This window comes from Coregonus lavaretus (assembly GCF_964263955.1).
Source record: "Coregonus lavaretus genome assembly, contig: HAP1_SCAFFOLD_846, whole genome shotgun sequence".
NCBI lineage: Eukaryota > Metazoa > Chordata > Actinopteri > Salmoniformes > Salmonidae > Coregonus > Coregonus lavaretus.
The window spans coordinates 195,251-211,010 of NW_028162892.1; the positions used below are offsets into that span (position 1 = coordinate 195,251).

General features: G+C 45.6%; 1 protein-coding gene across 3 annotated transcripts; it reads left to right on the forward strand.

Moving 5' to 3' along the window:
• Positions 1-464: 464 nt before the first annotated feature.
• Positions 465-15,305, forward strand: LOC311118734 (zinc finger protein 711-like). 3 transcript variants are annotated; one of them, XM_084193516.1, is made up of 11 exons: positions 465-659; positions 1,896-1,975; positions 2,238-2,337; positions 2,586-3,391; positions 3,461-3,893; positions 5,516-5,662; positions 8,502-8,645; positions 8,991-9,119; positions 12,390-12,518; positions 12,751-12,920; positions 13,931-15,305. In XM_084193516.1, the coding sequence occupies exons 3-11, from the start codon at positions 2,259-2,261 to the stop codon at positions 15,050-15,052; spliced, it is 3,159 nt and encodes a 1,052-aa protein (XP_084049642.1). In that variant the 5' UTR covers positions 465-659; positions 1,896-1,975; positions 2,238-2,258; the 3' UTR covers positions 15,053-15,305. The 3 variants fall into 3 exon arrangements, with proteins under 3 accessions (XP_084049642.1, XP_084049644.1, XP_084049643.1); XM_084193518.1 differs by having other exon boundaries at positions 2,586-3,340; XM_084193517.1 differs by having other exon boundaries at positions 2,250-2,337.
• The last annotated feature ends 455 nt before the right edge of the window (positions 15,306-15,760 follow it).

A 15,760-nucleotide genomic window follows, 5' to 3' on the forward strand; every position in this document is an offset into this window, starting at 1 on the left:
TTCTCATGTAGATGCTCTTCCTGCACAGACCAGAGATTGATGTGCTGTAGGCTGGAACAAATTATGGTAATAAAAAAAAAAATCTGTTCCGTTTTTGAAACTCAGAATCTAAGAGTAATCCTACTGTTATGTCTTATTGAACCAGGCAATAAGTTGGTCTATTCCAAAATGTGTAATGTCATTATAGTAGGGGACCATTTTTTTTATTAGGAAATATGAATGATGAGTGTATGCACATGATCGATTGTAACTTCAATGCACTGCTGTCCTTGCTCTATCCAATGTTGAACCCTGCCTGATAATCACACACATATAAACACAAATGTATATTCTTATTTCATCAACTGCTGTAACAATCCGGATCAATAGGTAAATAGTACGTTCTCTCGGTGTCAATTTGACAACATCGATTTGGACTCGAAGCTTTCCCTTGCGTGACGCAAATAGACAGGGATCAGCGCTAAACGAGGCCACGCATTGTCTGCCCTCCCTTGGTTGCGAGCGAGCAACGTGATTGGCCCAGGCCTCGGAATGAGTGCCCGGTGATCCAAATGTACAGGCCGCATTTACCTTAGTGTCGAAAAATAAACCCAAACAATAACAGACAAAACCAAGAAAGAAGAAATAACGACGATACATTTGAAGGAGTCCATAATCAGGTAAAACATTTCGAAACGATTGAAATTGCATATCGTATATGAGACTAGGGCCCAGTCGGCCGTTGCGGGCCGCCTTCAGCCGGTCGGAAAACAACATGGTTGATAATGCCGCATGCGCTAGCTAACATGCTAGGCTAGCTAGCTAATGTCCCTTCGCAATTACAAATGCATCGAGAAATGTTGTGAATGCACACGTCGATTGTATTTACTTTGTGGTATCGATTGTGTGTCATGTAATACCAATCGTTGATTTGTGGAGGTTTCTGGAATTTTAAAACACGCTAGCAAACAAGCTACCTAACCAAAATGGCGGAAGCGAGGCTAACGTTGTTGTGGGCGCAACGTTTCAGATATAAATATATCGTAAAGAACAGCCATTAAGCACAACACACACTGTTCAACGACTTATTACTGTTCTATACATCCCTTTCTTTGCAGTATTGCACAACGTTGCGTTTGTGGAATTTCCCCCCAGATGTCGGCATCAGCCGCAAAACGTCTGCACGGCGCCAAACAAGCTTGCTTAGCTAACTAGGTACCTTGTCTAGTTATTAGCTACTGTTAGCTGGCTAGCCCGATACACATAGCCCAACCAATGAATGTGGATTGACTAACTAACATGTTTGCAAGTGTTACCACGTACATTTGGCAATCAGGTGGCGGTAGTAACACTAGGTAGTTGGTTGGTTATCTTGATTTGTTTTAAATAGCGAGTGCTCGCTAGCTTGCCCTGCTTCAGATGCACAATCCAGGCAACCATGAAATTGGCAATGAATGGTGGGCGTGTGTGGAACAGCGCAAATCATTGCAATTAACAAGCAGGAAAAACAACATATCCGTTCTAGGTCCTTTTCGATATTGAAAGCTGGAATGGTCTCATAATATAAATATATGGCCCAATATCTCATTCATTCATATTCCATATGAGCTAGGACTGACTTAAATGGCATCAACAAGTGTTAAGTAATCAATAGTTTCCACTGCAGCACCAATTAAGTATGTGGTCATATTTTTCCAGCCATTCATTTTGGCAAGACAGACAGCAGCTAGAATACTGCAGTTTCAACATCCTTATCATAATGAAATAGCTTACACAGAGGACGTTTGTGAGGGATCCGATATCTACTGGATATGTGATGATGTCATCAGCCTTTCCCACATTTCCTCTCGTGGTCCAGGGATGGAAGTGTTTTCAGTGGCATCTATCTCACAGCTGATGTTGTCCCTTCTTCGCAGTGTTCTCTCCCCCGATGGAAGGAAGAAACACCAGCAACACCCTGTTCTTATTTTAGAGAGCATTGGCATCAAATGTGAAGGTAATACACACTGACACTAGTCAATATCCAGGGCCTGTATCCACATAGTGTCAGAGTAGGAGTGCTGATCTACGATCTGTCCATACAATATAATTCATTATGATCTAAAGGCCAAACTGATCCTAGTTCAGCCCTCCTACTCTGAGATGCTTGGTGGATACCGGCCCAAATCCTCTGACATTCTTGAATTCTCACGCAGTGTGTAACGAATATAGAACCTCTGAAATGATGTGTAGGCCTAACAATAATAATTTGATTGAAGCCTTTTTTTAAGATCAAAGAGATGGACGACGGCGGAGGGGTCTTGGAGCTACACACACAGGAGTTAAAGATGCCTCACACCATGATCATGCAAGACTTTGGTAGGTCAATATGGCCTTGTGATAATGTATATGTTGTGTTCGTTAGTCTTCACTTGATAGCCCAATGCCTCATGCAAAGTTAGATGCTGACCACTCTACAGCAATGTCATGTGTAGCTGTATCTTAGTACTTTTTTTTAGTGCTTTTCCACTAAGAGGAAAGCCTGGAAAAGCCTCAGGCCAAACCAGGGCTGCAGTGGGAAAACATTCCTGTAATAATATTACCCCTCTTACTGTTTCCCTGTACAGTGGCAGGAATGAGGGGCCTGGCCCACATCGACGGGGATCACATTGTGGTGTCCGTGCCAGAGGGCATGCTCCTGTCTGACATCATGACGGACGAAGGCATCCTGCTGGAGCACGGCCTGGAGGTGGAGGGCCTCGAGTCGGAGGTGGAGGTGGAAGGCCTAGAGACGGAAGTTGAAGGCTTTGGAGAGGAGCTGGTGGAGCTGGAGACACAGATGGTTGAGTGCCTGGAGACGGATGTGGTCGAGGGCCTGGAGACGGATGTGGTCGAGGGCCTGGAGACGGATGTGGTCGAGGGCCTGGAGACGGATGTGGTCGAGGGCCTGGAGACGGATGTGGTCGAGGGCCTGGAGACGGATGTGGTCGAGGGCTTGGAGACGGATGTGGTCGAGGGCCTGGAGACGGAGGTAGAAGTGGAGGGCCTGGAGACGGAGGTAGAAGTGGAGGGCCTGGAGACGGAGGTAGAAGTGCAGGGCCTGGAGGCGGAGGTAGAAGTGGAGGGCCTGGAGGCGGAGGTAGAAGTGGAGGGCCTGGAGGCGGAGGTAGAAGTGGAGGGCCTGGAGGCGGAGGTAGAAGTGGAGGGCCTGGAGGCGGAGGTAGAAGTGGAGGGCCTGGAGGCGGAGGTAGAAGTGGAGGGCCTGGAGGCGGAGGTAGAAGTGGAGGGCCTGGAGGCGGAGGTAGAAGTGGAGGGCCTGGAGGCGGAGGTAGACGTGGAGAGCCTGGAGGCGGAGGTAGACGTGGAGGGCCTGGAGGCGGAGGTAGACGTGGAGGGCCTGGAGGCGGATGTGGTCGAGGGCCTGGAGGCGGAAGTGGAGGGCCTGGAGGCGGAGGCGGAAGTGGAGGGCCTGGAGGCGGAGGCGGAAGTGGAGGGCCTGGAGGCGGAAGTGGAGGGCCTGGAGGCGGAGGTGGAAGTCGAGGGCCTCGAGGAAGAGGTAGAGGTCCTAGAGGAAGACCTAGAGACGGAGGTGATTGAAGGCCCTGACATCGGCCACGAGCACTTGCTGGGGGCCGAGGTGGCCATCGAGGAGGCTATGGACTCTCACCATCACCACCATGTTCTAACCTCAGACCTCATTCAGGGCTCCGTCCACCATCACCACCACCACATGCCAGACCAGCTCTTTGTGGAGCACCAGGAGGAGGACGGGGTGGAGGGCTTGGACCAGGAGGTGATGGTTGGGGAGGACGTGGGGCAGGAGGAGACAGTGATCCAGGCCCACGAGGAGCTGGAGGTGAAGGCTGTCTCTCTGCAGACTGATGAGGAGGAGGAGGAGGAGAAGAGCACCTCGGAGGACTACCTCATGATCTCCTGTGAGTCAACTAACCAACTAGCCCTACAAACTACACTGAACAAAAATATAAACGCAACATGTAAAGTGTCGTTCCCATGTTTCATGAGCTGAAATAAAAGATCCCAGAAATGTTCAGTACTCACATAAAGCATATTTCTCTCAAATGTTGTACACAAATTTGTTTACATCCCTGTTAGTGAGCATTTCACCTTTCCTAAGTTAATCCATCCACCTGACAGGTGTGGCATATCAAGAAGCTGATAAAACAGCATGATTATTACACAGGTGCACCTTGTGTTGGGGACAATAAAAGGCCACTCTAAAATGTTGCATGGATCTGTACACAATTCCTGGACGCTGAAAATGTCACAGTTCTTCCATGGCCTGCGTACTCACCAGACATGTCACCAATTTAGCATGTTTGGGATGCTCTGGATCGACGTGTATGACGGCGTGTTCCAGTTCCCGCCAATATCCAGCAACTTCGCACAGCCATTGAAGAGGAGTGGGACAACTTTCCACAGGCCACAATCAACAGCCTGATCAACTCTATGCGAAAGAGATGTCGCGCTGCATGAGGCGAATGGTGGTCACACAAGATACTGACTGGTTTTCTGATCCACGCCCCTTTTTTTGTTAAAGTGTCTGTGACCAACAGATGCATATAATAAGAAATATAATAATATGCCATTTAGCAGACGCTTTTATCCAAAGCGACTTACAGTCATGCGTGCATACATTCTTGTGTATGGGTGGTCCCGGGGATCGAACCCACTACCTTACATTTGACATTTTAGTCATTTAGCAGACGCTCTTATCCAGAGCGACTTACAGTTAGTGCATACATTATTTTATCGAACCCACAAACCTGGCGTTGCAAACGCCATGCTCTACCAACTGAGCTACATCCCCTGTAAACACAACATTCTATCCACCCACTCATAGCATAGATGGCCTCCCACTTACCTCACCTCCCCTACAGTCACATTCTCAAGCTGAGGCGGCTTTCTTCTGAAGAAATATAACAGCAACAAGCTAAATCAGACATGGAACCCTTTTTAAAGAAGGAACAGTGAGTTTTTCTCTCCAAAAGCATGTTGTAATGCTCTGTTCTTAGCATTACAAGAACGGACTGGCACATCCCCATAACGTCTTTTACTTTGACATTCCTGACAAACGATAGATTAACACCTTGGCGTTACAAGCGCCGTGCTTTACCAGCTGAGCTACAGAGGACCACCATATCTCTATTCCCAGTCATGTGAAATCCATAGATTAGGGCCTAATGAATGTTTTTCAATTGACTGATTTCCGTATATTAACTGTAATTCAGTAATATCTTTGAAATTGTTGCATATTGCGTTTTATTTTTGTTCAGTGTATAATAAGGGTTGATTTCATTGAATGATTTGCTATGATCAGTGATCTACAGTGTGGGGTTTTGTATTTAAATCATTGTTGACGACTACTGCAAATTAATAGGCTAGAATATATCTGAAGTATTGTTTGGAGACAGTTTCTGAAGTCCATTTTGAGAGCATTTCATGAGCTCTTGGCGTTTTTGCCTCTCAAGTCCTTGTTATTGTCCTACCCTTCTGCGCGGTAAAAGCTAACTGTGATGTGTTATTTGTGTCCATCCAGTGGATGACGTTGGTGAGAAGCTGGACATAGGAGACACTCCTCTAGAGATAACTACTGAGGTGCAGGACGACTGCTCCAACAAGGAGGGGTCAGAGGTCATTAAGGTCTATATTTTCAAAGCAGAGGCCGATGACGATGTGGAGATAGGTGAGTGGTACTTCTGTCACGTTCAAAACAACTGGGAACGCGGAAAAAACCCAGCTCCGACTGGGGAAAAATCGGTTTGAACGGTCATCCAACTTGGAATCTCAACTCGGAAACTCTGGCATCTTTCTAGAGCTACGACTTTCCGACCTGAAGATCACCGACGTTATGATTTGACCTTGGTTATTTCAGAGTTCCCAGTTGTCTTGAAAGCATCATTCTTTCATGAACGAGGCCGACATTTCAAGAGCCACGTCAATTGAAACGTGAAGCAGTATTTGCATATTGTGAATGACATTGAACTATTATCTTCTAGCGTGAAGTATCAGCTACATACAGTGGGGAGAACAAGTATTTGATACACTGCCGATTTTGCAGGTTTTCCTACTTACAAAGCATGTAGACGTCTGTAATTTTTATCATAGGTACACTTCAACTGTGAGAGATGGAATCTAAAACAAAAATCCAGAAAATCACATTGTATGATTTTTAAGTAATTAATTTGCATTTTATTGCATGACATAAGTATTTGATACATCAGAAAAGCAGAACTTAATATTTGGTACAGAAACCTTTGTTTGCAATTACAGAGATCATACGTTTCCTGTAGGTCTTGACCAGGTTTGCACACACTGCAGCAGGGATTTTGGCCCACTCCTCCATACAGACCTTCTCCAGATCCTTCAGGTTTCGGGGCTGTCGCTGGGCAATACAGACTTTCAGCTCCCTCTAAAGATTTTCTATTGGGTTCAGGTCTGGAGACTGGCTAGGCCACTCCAGGACCTTGAGATGCTTCTTACGGAGCCACTCCTTAGTTGCCCTGGCTGTTTGTTTCGGGTCGTTGTCATGCTGGAAGACCCAGCCACGACCCATCATCAATGCTCTTACTGAGGGAAGGAGGTTGTTGGCCAAGATCTCGCGATACATGGCCCCATCCATCCTCCACTCAATACTTTGCAGTCGTCCTGTCCCCTTTGCAGAAAAGCATCCCCAAAGAATGATGTTTCCACCTCCATGCTTCACGGTTGGGATGGTGTTCTTGGGGTTGTACTCATCCTTCTTCTTCCTCCAAACACGGCGAGTGGAGTTTAGACCAAAAAGCTCTATTTTTGTCTCATCAGACCACATGACCTTCTCCCATTCCTCCTCTGGATCATCCAGATGGTCATTGGCAAACTTCAGACGGGCCTGGACATGAGCTGGCTTGAGCAGGGGGACCTTGCGTGCGCTGCAAGATTTTAATCCTTGACGGCGTAGTGTGTTACTAATGGTTTTCTTTGAGACTGTGGTCGCAGCTCTCTTCAGGTCATTGACCAGGTCCTGCCGTGTAGTTCTGGGCTGATCCCTCACCTTCCTCATGATCATTGATGCCCCACGACGTGAGATCTTGCATGGAGCCCCAGACCAAGGGTGATTGACCGTCATCTTGAACTTCTTCCATTTTCTAATAATTGCGCCAACAGTTGTTGCCTTCTCACCAAGCTGCTTGCCTATTGTCCTGTAGCCCATCCCAGCCTTGTGCAGGTCTACAATTTTATCCCTGATGTCCTTACACAGCTCTCTGGTCTTGGCCATTGTGGAGAGGTTGGAGTCTGTTTGATTGAGTGTGTGGACAGGTGTCTTTTATACAGGTAACGAGTTCAAACAGGTGCAGTTAATCCAGTAATGAGTGGAGAACAGTAGGGCTTCTTAAAGAAAAACTAACAGGTCTGTGAGAGCCGGAATTCTTACTGGTTGGTAGGTGATCAAATACTTATGTCATGCAATAAAATGCAAATTAATTACTTAAAAATCATACAATGTGTTTTTCTGGATTTTTGTTTTAGATTCCGTCTCTCACAGTTGAAGTGTACCTATGATAAAAATTACAGACCTCTACATGCTTTGTAAGTAGGAAAACCTGCAAAATCTGCAGTGTATCAAATACTTGTTCTCCCCACTGTATATGAAAATTATACTTTAGATGGTAAGTTTTCCCTAGAGGAGTAGCGAGATGGCATAAACTGTGTGTGACTAGCTAGGTTTCCATCCAATTGGCGACAGATTTTCATGCGAGTATTCAAAAATCTGCATAAAGAAAATATGCGCATTTTGCCACCAGTGGTGTTTTCAACAAACGGACTTGTTGCTGATAAAAATCAGTGCGTGATGATGTATTGCAATCAATGTACTTTTTCGCTTAAGTTTTCATGTACTGAATAAAAATCTAAAGTTCAATGTGTTTCCATTGCATTTGCAACTCTACCGATAGTTTTTTCTCAAACTGTTGCGTTAAATAGCAGATGTGCCTACTCGGGTCTTGGCACAACAGCTGACAGATATAGTGCGGGTAGCCTAGTCTACATGAGATTATTATGGATGATAGCCAGAATATTTTTTATTTGTCGAACGGCAGTCAAGCATTGATCATCATGTCACCAGAACAAGACCTTCAGTATTTATTAGAACGGAGCATCAAGATCACCGTGAACTTTCACCACCCTGTGAAGTTCATCATAACTATTTCATCTGTAGCCTAATAAACTATGCTTTCCCGAGTCATAGTGAGAGGACTACACACCATATCATCACGTGACTCCAAGTTTACTTTGATATGATGGTTATTATATCAATATTTGCGCATAAAGGTGTTTCCACCGCCATTTCTCGCATAATTAATTTTACAGACACAAAAAGATCCCACCATGTCGAATGAACAAATTTATCTGTCACCATTTATAAAATTGTACCAAAGCTTCCTGTTTCCATCACAGCTGTTGTGATTTTTTTTTTTAAATACGGTATTACTTTTTACTCGCATAAAAACTGTGGATGGAAGCGTGGTTACTGTCTGTGTCTGTAGGTGGGACAGAGGTGGAGTCTGAGAGTGACTTCCATAACGGCCACCATGTTGTGCGGGAGTCTGGGGGAGGAGGCAGGCATGGCCGGGGGGAGAAGATGCTCTACATGGCTGTGAAGGACCACTCCCAGTCAGAGGACGAGATCAGTGAGTATACACTCTTCTTTAAAGAAATAACTCCTCTCACATGACTGCATCTGTGAAGGCTTCTTAGTGGAACCCTTCATTTCAGTCATGTGATCAAACACGTGATCAAACACGACTCCAACAAAGGTTCCAACAAATAGCTTTCACAGGTGCAGCTCAAAAGGATTTGAACAGGGCTTGGGGCAAATGAAGAAAGTGTTTGTTCCTGTCCTGTAACTGACTGTCTGTGTCTGTGTCTCTCTGTTTTCCAGACCTGGCCGACATGGCTGAGCAGGTGTAGGTGATTGGTGGTGAGGAGGAGGGTTAGGGTTGTTACTGAATCTGTCTGTCTCTGTGTGTTTCCAGACATGGCAGAGCAGGTGTACATGGAGGTGATTGTAGGAGAGGAGGAGGCCTCTGCAGTCCAGGAGAACCAGATAGATGACTCTCCGAACAGCAAGATGTTTGTCCCAATCTCCTGGGCTGCAGCCTATGGTAAGGAATAAGGATCGTGTGATCAACTGGTTTTATATTCAGTAATAACAGTATTCCTTCAGCTGGATATAAGACACACGACTATGGGCTCTATTTTAACAACAACGTAATGGGAAATCCAAGCGCTGGCGGTAGCGCTATCGGTTCAAATGATCGTCACAGTGCTGGCGTTGCCGCGAAAGGCTGGGTTTTGATAAATAAACAAATTGTGGGTGTGTTAAGGCTTGGCCCCTCACTGGCCAATCATAACGTGCTCCATGGCTAACTAAATATGTGGTTGCTTCAAGTTGTGTATTTACGGTCTTTTATGTATTGCCTTGGAATCAACTCCAATTCCAATGTTAGTCCGTTATAGTTTGTTAAACATCTTACAGAAACAAAATAACTTGAACCTGTTTGCAGTCCACATTGTTCTACACTGAACAAAAATATAAACGCAACATGTGAAGTGTTGGTCCCATGTTTCATGAGCTGAAATAAAAGATCCCAGAAATCTTCCATACTCACAAAAAGCTTATTTCTCTCAAATTTTGTGCACAAATTTGTTTACATCCCTGTTAGTGAGCATTTCTCCTTTGCCAAGATAATCCATCCACCTGACAGGTGTGGCATATCAAGAAGCTGATGAAACAGCATGATCATTACACAGGTGCACCTTGTGCTGGGGACAATGAAAAGCCACTCTAAAATGTGCAGTTTTGTCACACAGCACAATGCCAGAGATGTCACAAGTTTTGAGGGAGCGTGCAATTGGAATGCTGACTGCAGGAATGTCCAACAGAGCTGTTGCCAGAAAATTGAATGTTCATTTCGTGTGGGCGAGCGGTTTGCCGATGTCAGCGTTGTGAACAGAGTGCCCCATGGTGGGGTTATGGTATGGGCAGGCGTAAGCTACGGCCAACGAACACCGCTACGGACAAGAGATACCGTGACGAGATCCTGAGGCCCATTGTCGTGCCATTCATCCGCCGCTATCACCTCATGTTTCAGCATGATAAGGCACGGCCCCATGTCGCAAGGATCTGTACACAATTCCTGGAAGCTGAAAATAGCCCAGTTCTTCCATGGCCTGCATACTCACCAGACATGTCACCCATTGAGCATGTTTGGGATGCTCTGGATTGATGTTTACAACAACGTGTTCCAGTTCCCGCCAATATCCAGCAACTTTGCACAGCCATTGAAGAGGAGTGGGACAATATTCCACAGGCCACATTCAACAGCCTGATCAACTCTATGCGTAGGAGATGTGTCGCTCTGCATGAGGCAAATGGTGGTCACACCAGATACTGACTGGTTTTCTGATCCTACCTTTTTTTTAAGGTATCTGTGATCAACAGATGCATATCTGTATTGTCAGTCGTGTGAAATCCCTAGATTAAGGTCTAATGAATTTATTTCAATTGACTGATTGCCTTATGTGAAGTAAAATCTTTGAAATTGTTGCGTTTTATATTTTATATTGTTGCATTCGGACTCCTCCCTTTTTCCAAATGTTGTTACATTACAGCCTTATTCTAAAATTGATTACATTTAAATGTTTTCCTCATCAATCAACTCACAATAACCCATAATGACAAAGCGAAAACAGGTTTTTAGAAATTGTAGCAAATTTATTAAAAATAAACAGATACCTTCTTTACATAAGTATTCAGACCCTTTGCTATGAGACTCAAAATTGAGCTCAGGTGCATCCTGTTTCCATTGATCATCCTTGAGATGTTTCTACAACTTGATTGGAGTCCACCTTTGGTAAATTCAATTGAGTGGACATGATTTGGAAAGGCACACACCTGTCTATATAAGGTCCCACAGTTGATTACATTTACATTTTACATTTTAGTCATTTAGCAGACGCTCTTATCCAGAGCGACTTACAGTTAGTGAATACATATTTTTTTATACTGGCCCCCTGTGGGAAACGAACCCACAACCCTGGCGTTGCAAACGCCATGCTCTATCAACTGAGCTACATCCCTGCCGGCCATTCCCTCCCCTACCCTGGACAACGCTGGGCCAATTGTGCGCCGCCCATGAGTCTCCCGGTCGCGGCCGGCTGCGACAGAGCCTGGATTCGAACCAGGATCTCTAGTGACACAGTTAGCACTGCGATGCAGTGCCTTAGACCACTGCGCCACTCAGGAGACAGTTGATAGTGCATGTCAGAGCAAAAACCAAGCCGTGAGGTAGAAGGAATTTTCCAAAGATTTCTGAAACAGGATTGTGTCGAGGCAAAGATCTGGGAAGGGTACCAACACGTTTCTGCAGCATTTAAGGTCCCCAAGAACACAGTGGCCTCCATCATTCTTCAATGGAAGAAGTTTGGAACCACCAAGACTCTTCCTAGAGCTGGCCACCCGGCCAAACTGAGCAATAGGGGGAGAAGGGCCTTGGTCAGGGAGGTGACCAAGAACCCGATGGTCACTCTGACAGAGCTCCAGAGTTCCTCTGTGGAGATAGGAGAACCTTCCAAAAGGACAACCATCTCTGCAGCACTCCACCAATCAGGCCTTTATGGTAGAGTGGCCAGACGGAAGCCACTCCTCAGTAAAAGGCACATGACAGCCCGCTTGGAGTTTGCCAAAAGGTACCTAAAGGACTCTCAGACTATGAGAAACAATATTCACTGGTCTGATGAAACCAAGATTGAACTCTTTGGCCTGAATCCAGAGCGCTCATGACCTCAGACTGGGGCGAAGGTTCACCTTCCAACAGGACAATGACCCTAAGCACACAGCCAAGACAACAAGTCTCTGAATGTCCTTGAGTGGCCCAGCCAGAGCCCAGACTTGAACCCAATCGAACATCTCTGGAGAGACCTGAAAATAGTTGTGCAGCGACGCTCCCCATCCAACCTGACAGAGCTTGAGAGGATCTGCAGAGAAGAATGGGAGAAACTCTCCAAATACAGGTGTGCCAAGCTTGTAGCGTCATACCCAAGAAGACTCAAGTCTGTAATCGCTGCCAAAGGTGCTTCAACAAAGTACAGAGTAAAGAGTCTGAATACTTATGTAAATGTAATATTTTTATTTTTATTATATTTTCTTGCTTTGTCATTATGGGGTATTGTGTGTAGATTGGGGGAAAAAACAATTGAATCCATTTTAGAATAAGGCTGTAACGTAACAAAATGTGGAAAAAGTCAAGGGGTCTGAGTACTTTCAGAAATCTGTTTCTCCCCTCTGCTGTTTTATATGTAGATAAGTCTGTTCTCCCCTCTGCTGTTTATATGTAGATAAGTCTGTTCTCCCCTCTGCTGTTTATATGTAGATAACAGTCTGTATACAGTGAAGAATACAGGGACCAGGCCATACCTTCAGATCAGAGACAGCCAGGGTACCAGCAGAGCCCTCAAACAGAAGATCAAGAAGAAGGGAGATGCACGGCAGTGCCAGACAGGTACAGAAAGACAGACATTACATCATCCCTTCGGCTGACATCAGCCCAAAGAACATACAGCTAGTCTCCTGAATATATCACATGATCAGAGGGGTGAGAACATGGCGGAAATTATCTGTTGCTTTTTTTTGTTGTTGCTTGAACTTCAGCTTGTTGTTAGACCTTGTAGTGAGTTTTGATCTACTCCTCGGTAGTAGTATACAGTATCTCTCTGCTCTCTGTCTCATCCCAGCTGTGATCATCGGTCCAGACGGCATGCCGCTGACCGTCTACCCCTGTCACATCTGTGGTAAAAAGTTCAGGTCACAAGGCTTCCTCAAGTGCCACATGAAGAACCATCCTGACCACCACCTCAAGAAGAAGTACCAGTGTACCGACTGTAACTTCACCACCAATAAGAAGGTCTCTGTCACCTTTCATATCTCCGATGTTCCCGTCATTTGACTTTTTCTGTTATTACTCTCCTCTTTGTTTCTCCCGCTCCTCTCCATTTCATTCTTTCTATTCGTTTATGTTATTTAAGCAATAATGCCTGAGAACCCGGGAATTACTTCGGAGAAGGTCTGTTCTGAGGCCCAAGGCCTCCCCTTGGAGGGACTTGTACCACTATAATTCCCGGGTTCGAGGTCGTTATTGCTTTTATGAAACGGTTGCCAACATATTTATAAAAATATTAATTAAATTGTATAATTAAAAACGTTATTTTAATGAGTACATTTGTTTCTTCATTCTGAAGTTGCTACACAATCAGGCTGGTCGTTAGTTATTTTCTCATGTTTTGACGCAGTCGTTCATTCTATTCATTTGACTTTGCTATGCTAAACAAATCATTTGGTATGTAGCGAGCTAGCAGAGATTAAATGATGATGAGAGACAAGAACTTCAATAAATAATGATTTAATAAATACCCAATAGGCCTACATAGGTCACACTGCGCTGGTTAATGAATGAATGGAATTCTGAGTGTTTACTGTTTCCATGGTGAATAATTTGTTTCACGTTCATTCTTGGCCTAGCTAGCCTATTGGCACGGAGAGATCGCATTTGTAAAATGATACATTGTTGCACAGGTCGTCGAGGCAGACAGGTAGGTTTATACAACCCCCAACTGAAGCAAACCAAATGGTAGCATGGAAAGAATTATGTGTAGATGCTTTTTTCCCTTGGGAGATAAAGTTTATGAATTTCCTGCCCGGACAGTGGAATTACGAGATTAATACGTCATGGTATTTTGCATGAGTTGTTGTCCCACAACTCACACATATCAACCAATCAGCATCCAGGATCCAAACAACCTGTTTCATAATATTACGTTGTTATTGTTGTTGACATTTGTTGTTGAAATTGTTTCCCTCCCTACTGCTCCCTGTTAAGTGTGTTGCGCTTGTGACATGTCTGTTTTGTTTTTGAAGGTCAACTTCCACAACCACCTGGAGTCCCACAAGCTACTGGTCCATCGCAGTGACAGAGACAGAACCTCTTCCACAAAGTACCCAGAATACAACGGGACCACCCCAGACTACCCAGAATACAACAGGACCACCCCAGAGTACCCAGAATACAACAGGACCATCCCAGAGTACACAGAGTACACCCGGCGTTACCACGAAGACAGCCAGCTAGGGTCTAACAAGCTGATCCTGAGAGACAAGGAGTCCAAACTGCACCACTGTAAGTACTGTGACTATGAGACTGCGGAGCAGGGGCTCCTCAACCGCCACCTACTGGCCGTTCACAGTAAGAACTTCGCCCACGTGTGCGTGGAGTGCGCTAAAGGCTTCCGTCACCCGTCAGAGCTCAAGAAGCACATGCGGACCCACACGGGTGAGAAGCCGTACTGCTGCCCGCACTGTAACTTTCGCTGTGCAGACCAGTCCAACCTAAAGACTCACATCAAGAGCAAGCACAGTGCTGACCTGCCTTTTAAGTGTGGCCACTGCCCCCAGGCCTACGCAGACGAGGGGGAGCTGCAGCTGCACACAGAGATGGTGCAGGGCCACAAGACCCACCAGTGCCCCCACTGTGAACACAAGAGCACCAACTCCTCTGATCTAAAACGCCACATCATATCTGTTCACACTAAAGACTTCCCACACCAGTGTGACGTGTGTGAGAAGGGCTTCCACCGGCCCTCTGAGCTGAAGAAACACTCGGAGACGCACAAGGGCAACAAGGTGCACCAGTGCAGGCACTGTAACTTCACGACCTCTGACCCTTTCACTCTCAGCAGACACATCCTGTCCGTTCACACCAAGGACCTCCCCTTTAAGTGTAAACGCTGCCGGCGAGGGTTCCGCCAGTCCACGGAGCTGAAGAAACACATGAAGACTCACAGCGGGAGGAAGGTGTACCAGTGTCAGTACTGCGAGTACAACAGCCCGGACGCTTCGGGATTCAAACGCCACGTGATCTCGATCCACACCAAGGAATACCCCCACTGCTGTGGCTACTGTTCTAAAGGCTTCCGAAGGCCCTCGGAGAAGAGCCAGCACATAGCCAGACATCACAAAGACATGCTGATGGAACGATGTTAATACAATGTTGACACAACGTTACCCGGACAGACACAGACTGGCACCCACACTCCTCCCTCCTTAGTCTACGTAGACCCGTTTCACACGACAAAGGGGGAACACGTTTAGGCAGTAGATAAGGATGGAATGGTACATTTAGACTGCTAGTGATGATAACATTCTGACTTAATGCTTGTTCTCTTTCTCCACTGGTTGTATAGAATAGGAATAGTTCTCCTCCCCCCCCATTCCCTCTCCCCCCCATTCCCCCCCCCCCCCCCCATTCCCTCTCCCCCAGATGTAATCAAACTAAGCGTATTGTGGAAGCTGTAGTCAGTTGGACGGTTGTAACTCTTTATGTATTTATTTTGCTGCAGAGAGAGGATTCACCATATGATGAACATTTATTCAGGGTCTCAAATTAAGTCTATTTTTATACATGTTGCAGTTGAAACTCTGGGGGGAAAAAAGACAGACTGTGTCCTCTAACTAATATAGGAAGTGGTTATTTGAGAACGTCATTCAGGCCTGTTGTTCTCTCTATCTTACCAGACTGTATCAAACTAGTGCATACAGGAGAGCTGCAATGCAATGCTCCACCAACTACCAACTAGTATCTCCAAACCTGGGTTCAAATTGTTTTTGAAATATTTCTTATACGTTTACCATTTGCTTTATCAGTGCCAGATGGAAGGGGTTTGGACTGTTGCGAATCTCTTGGTTCTATTG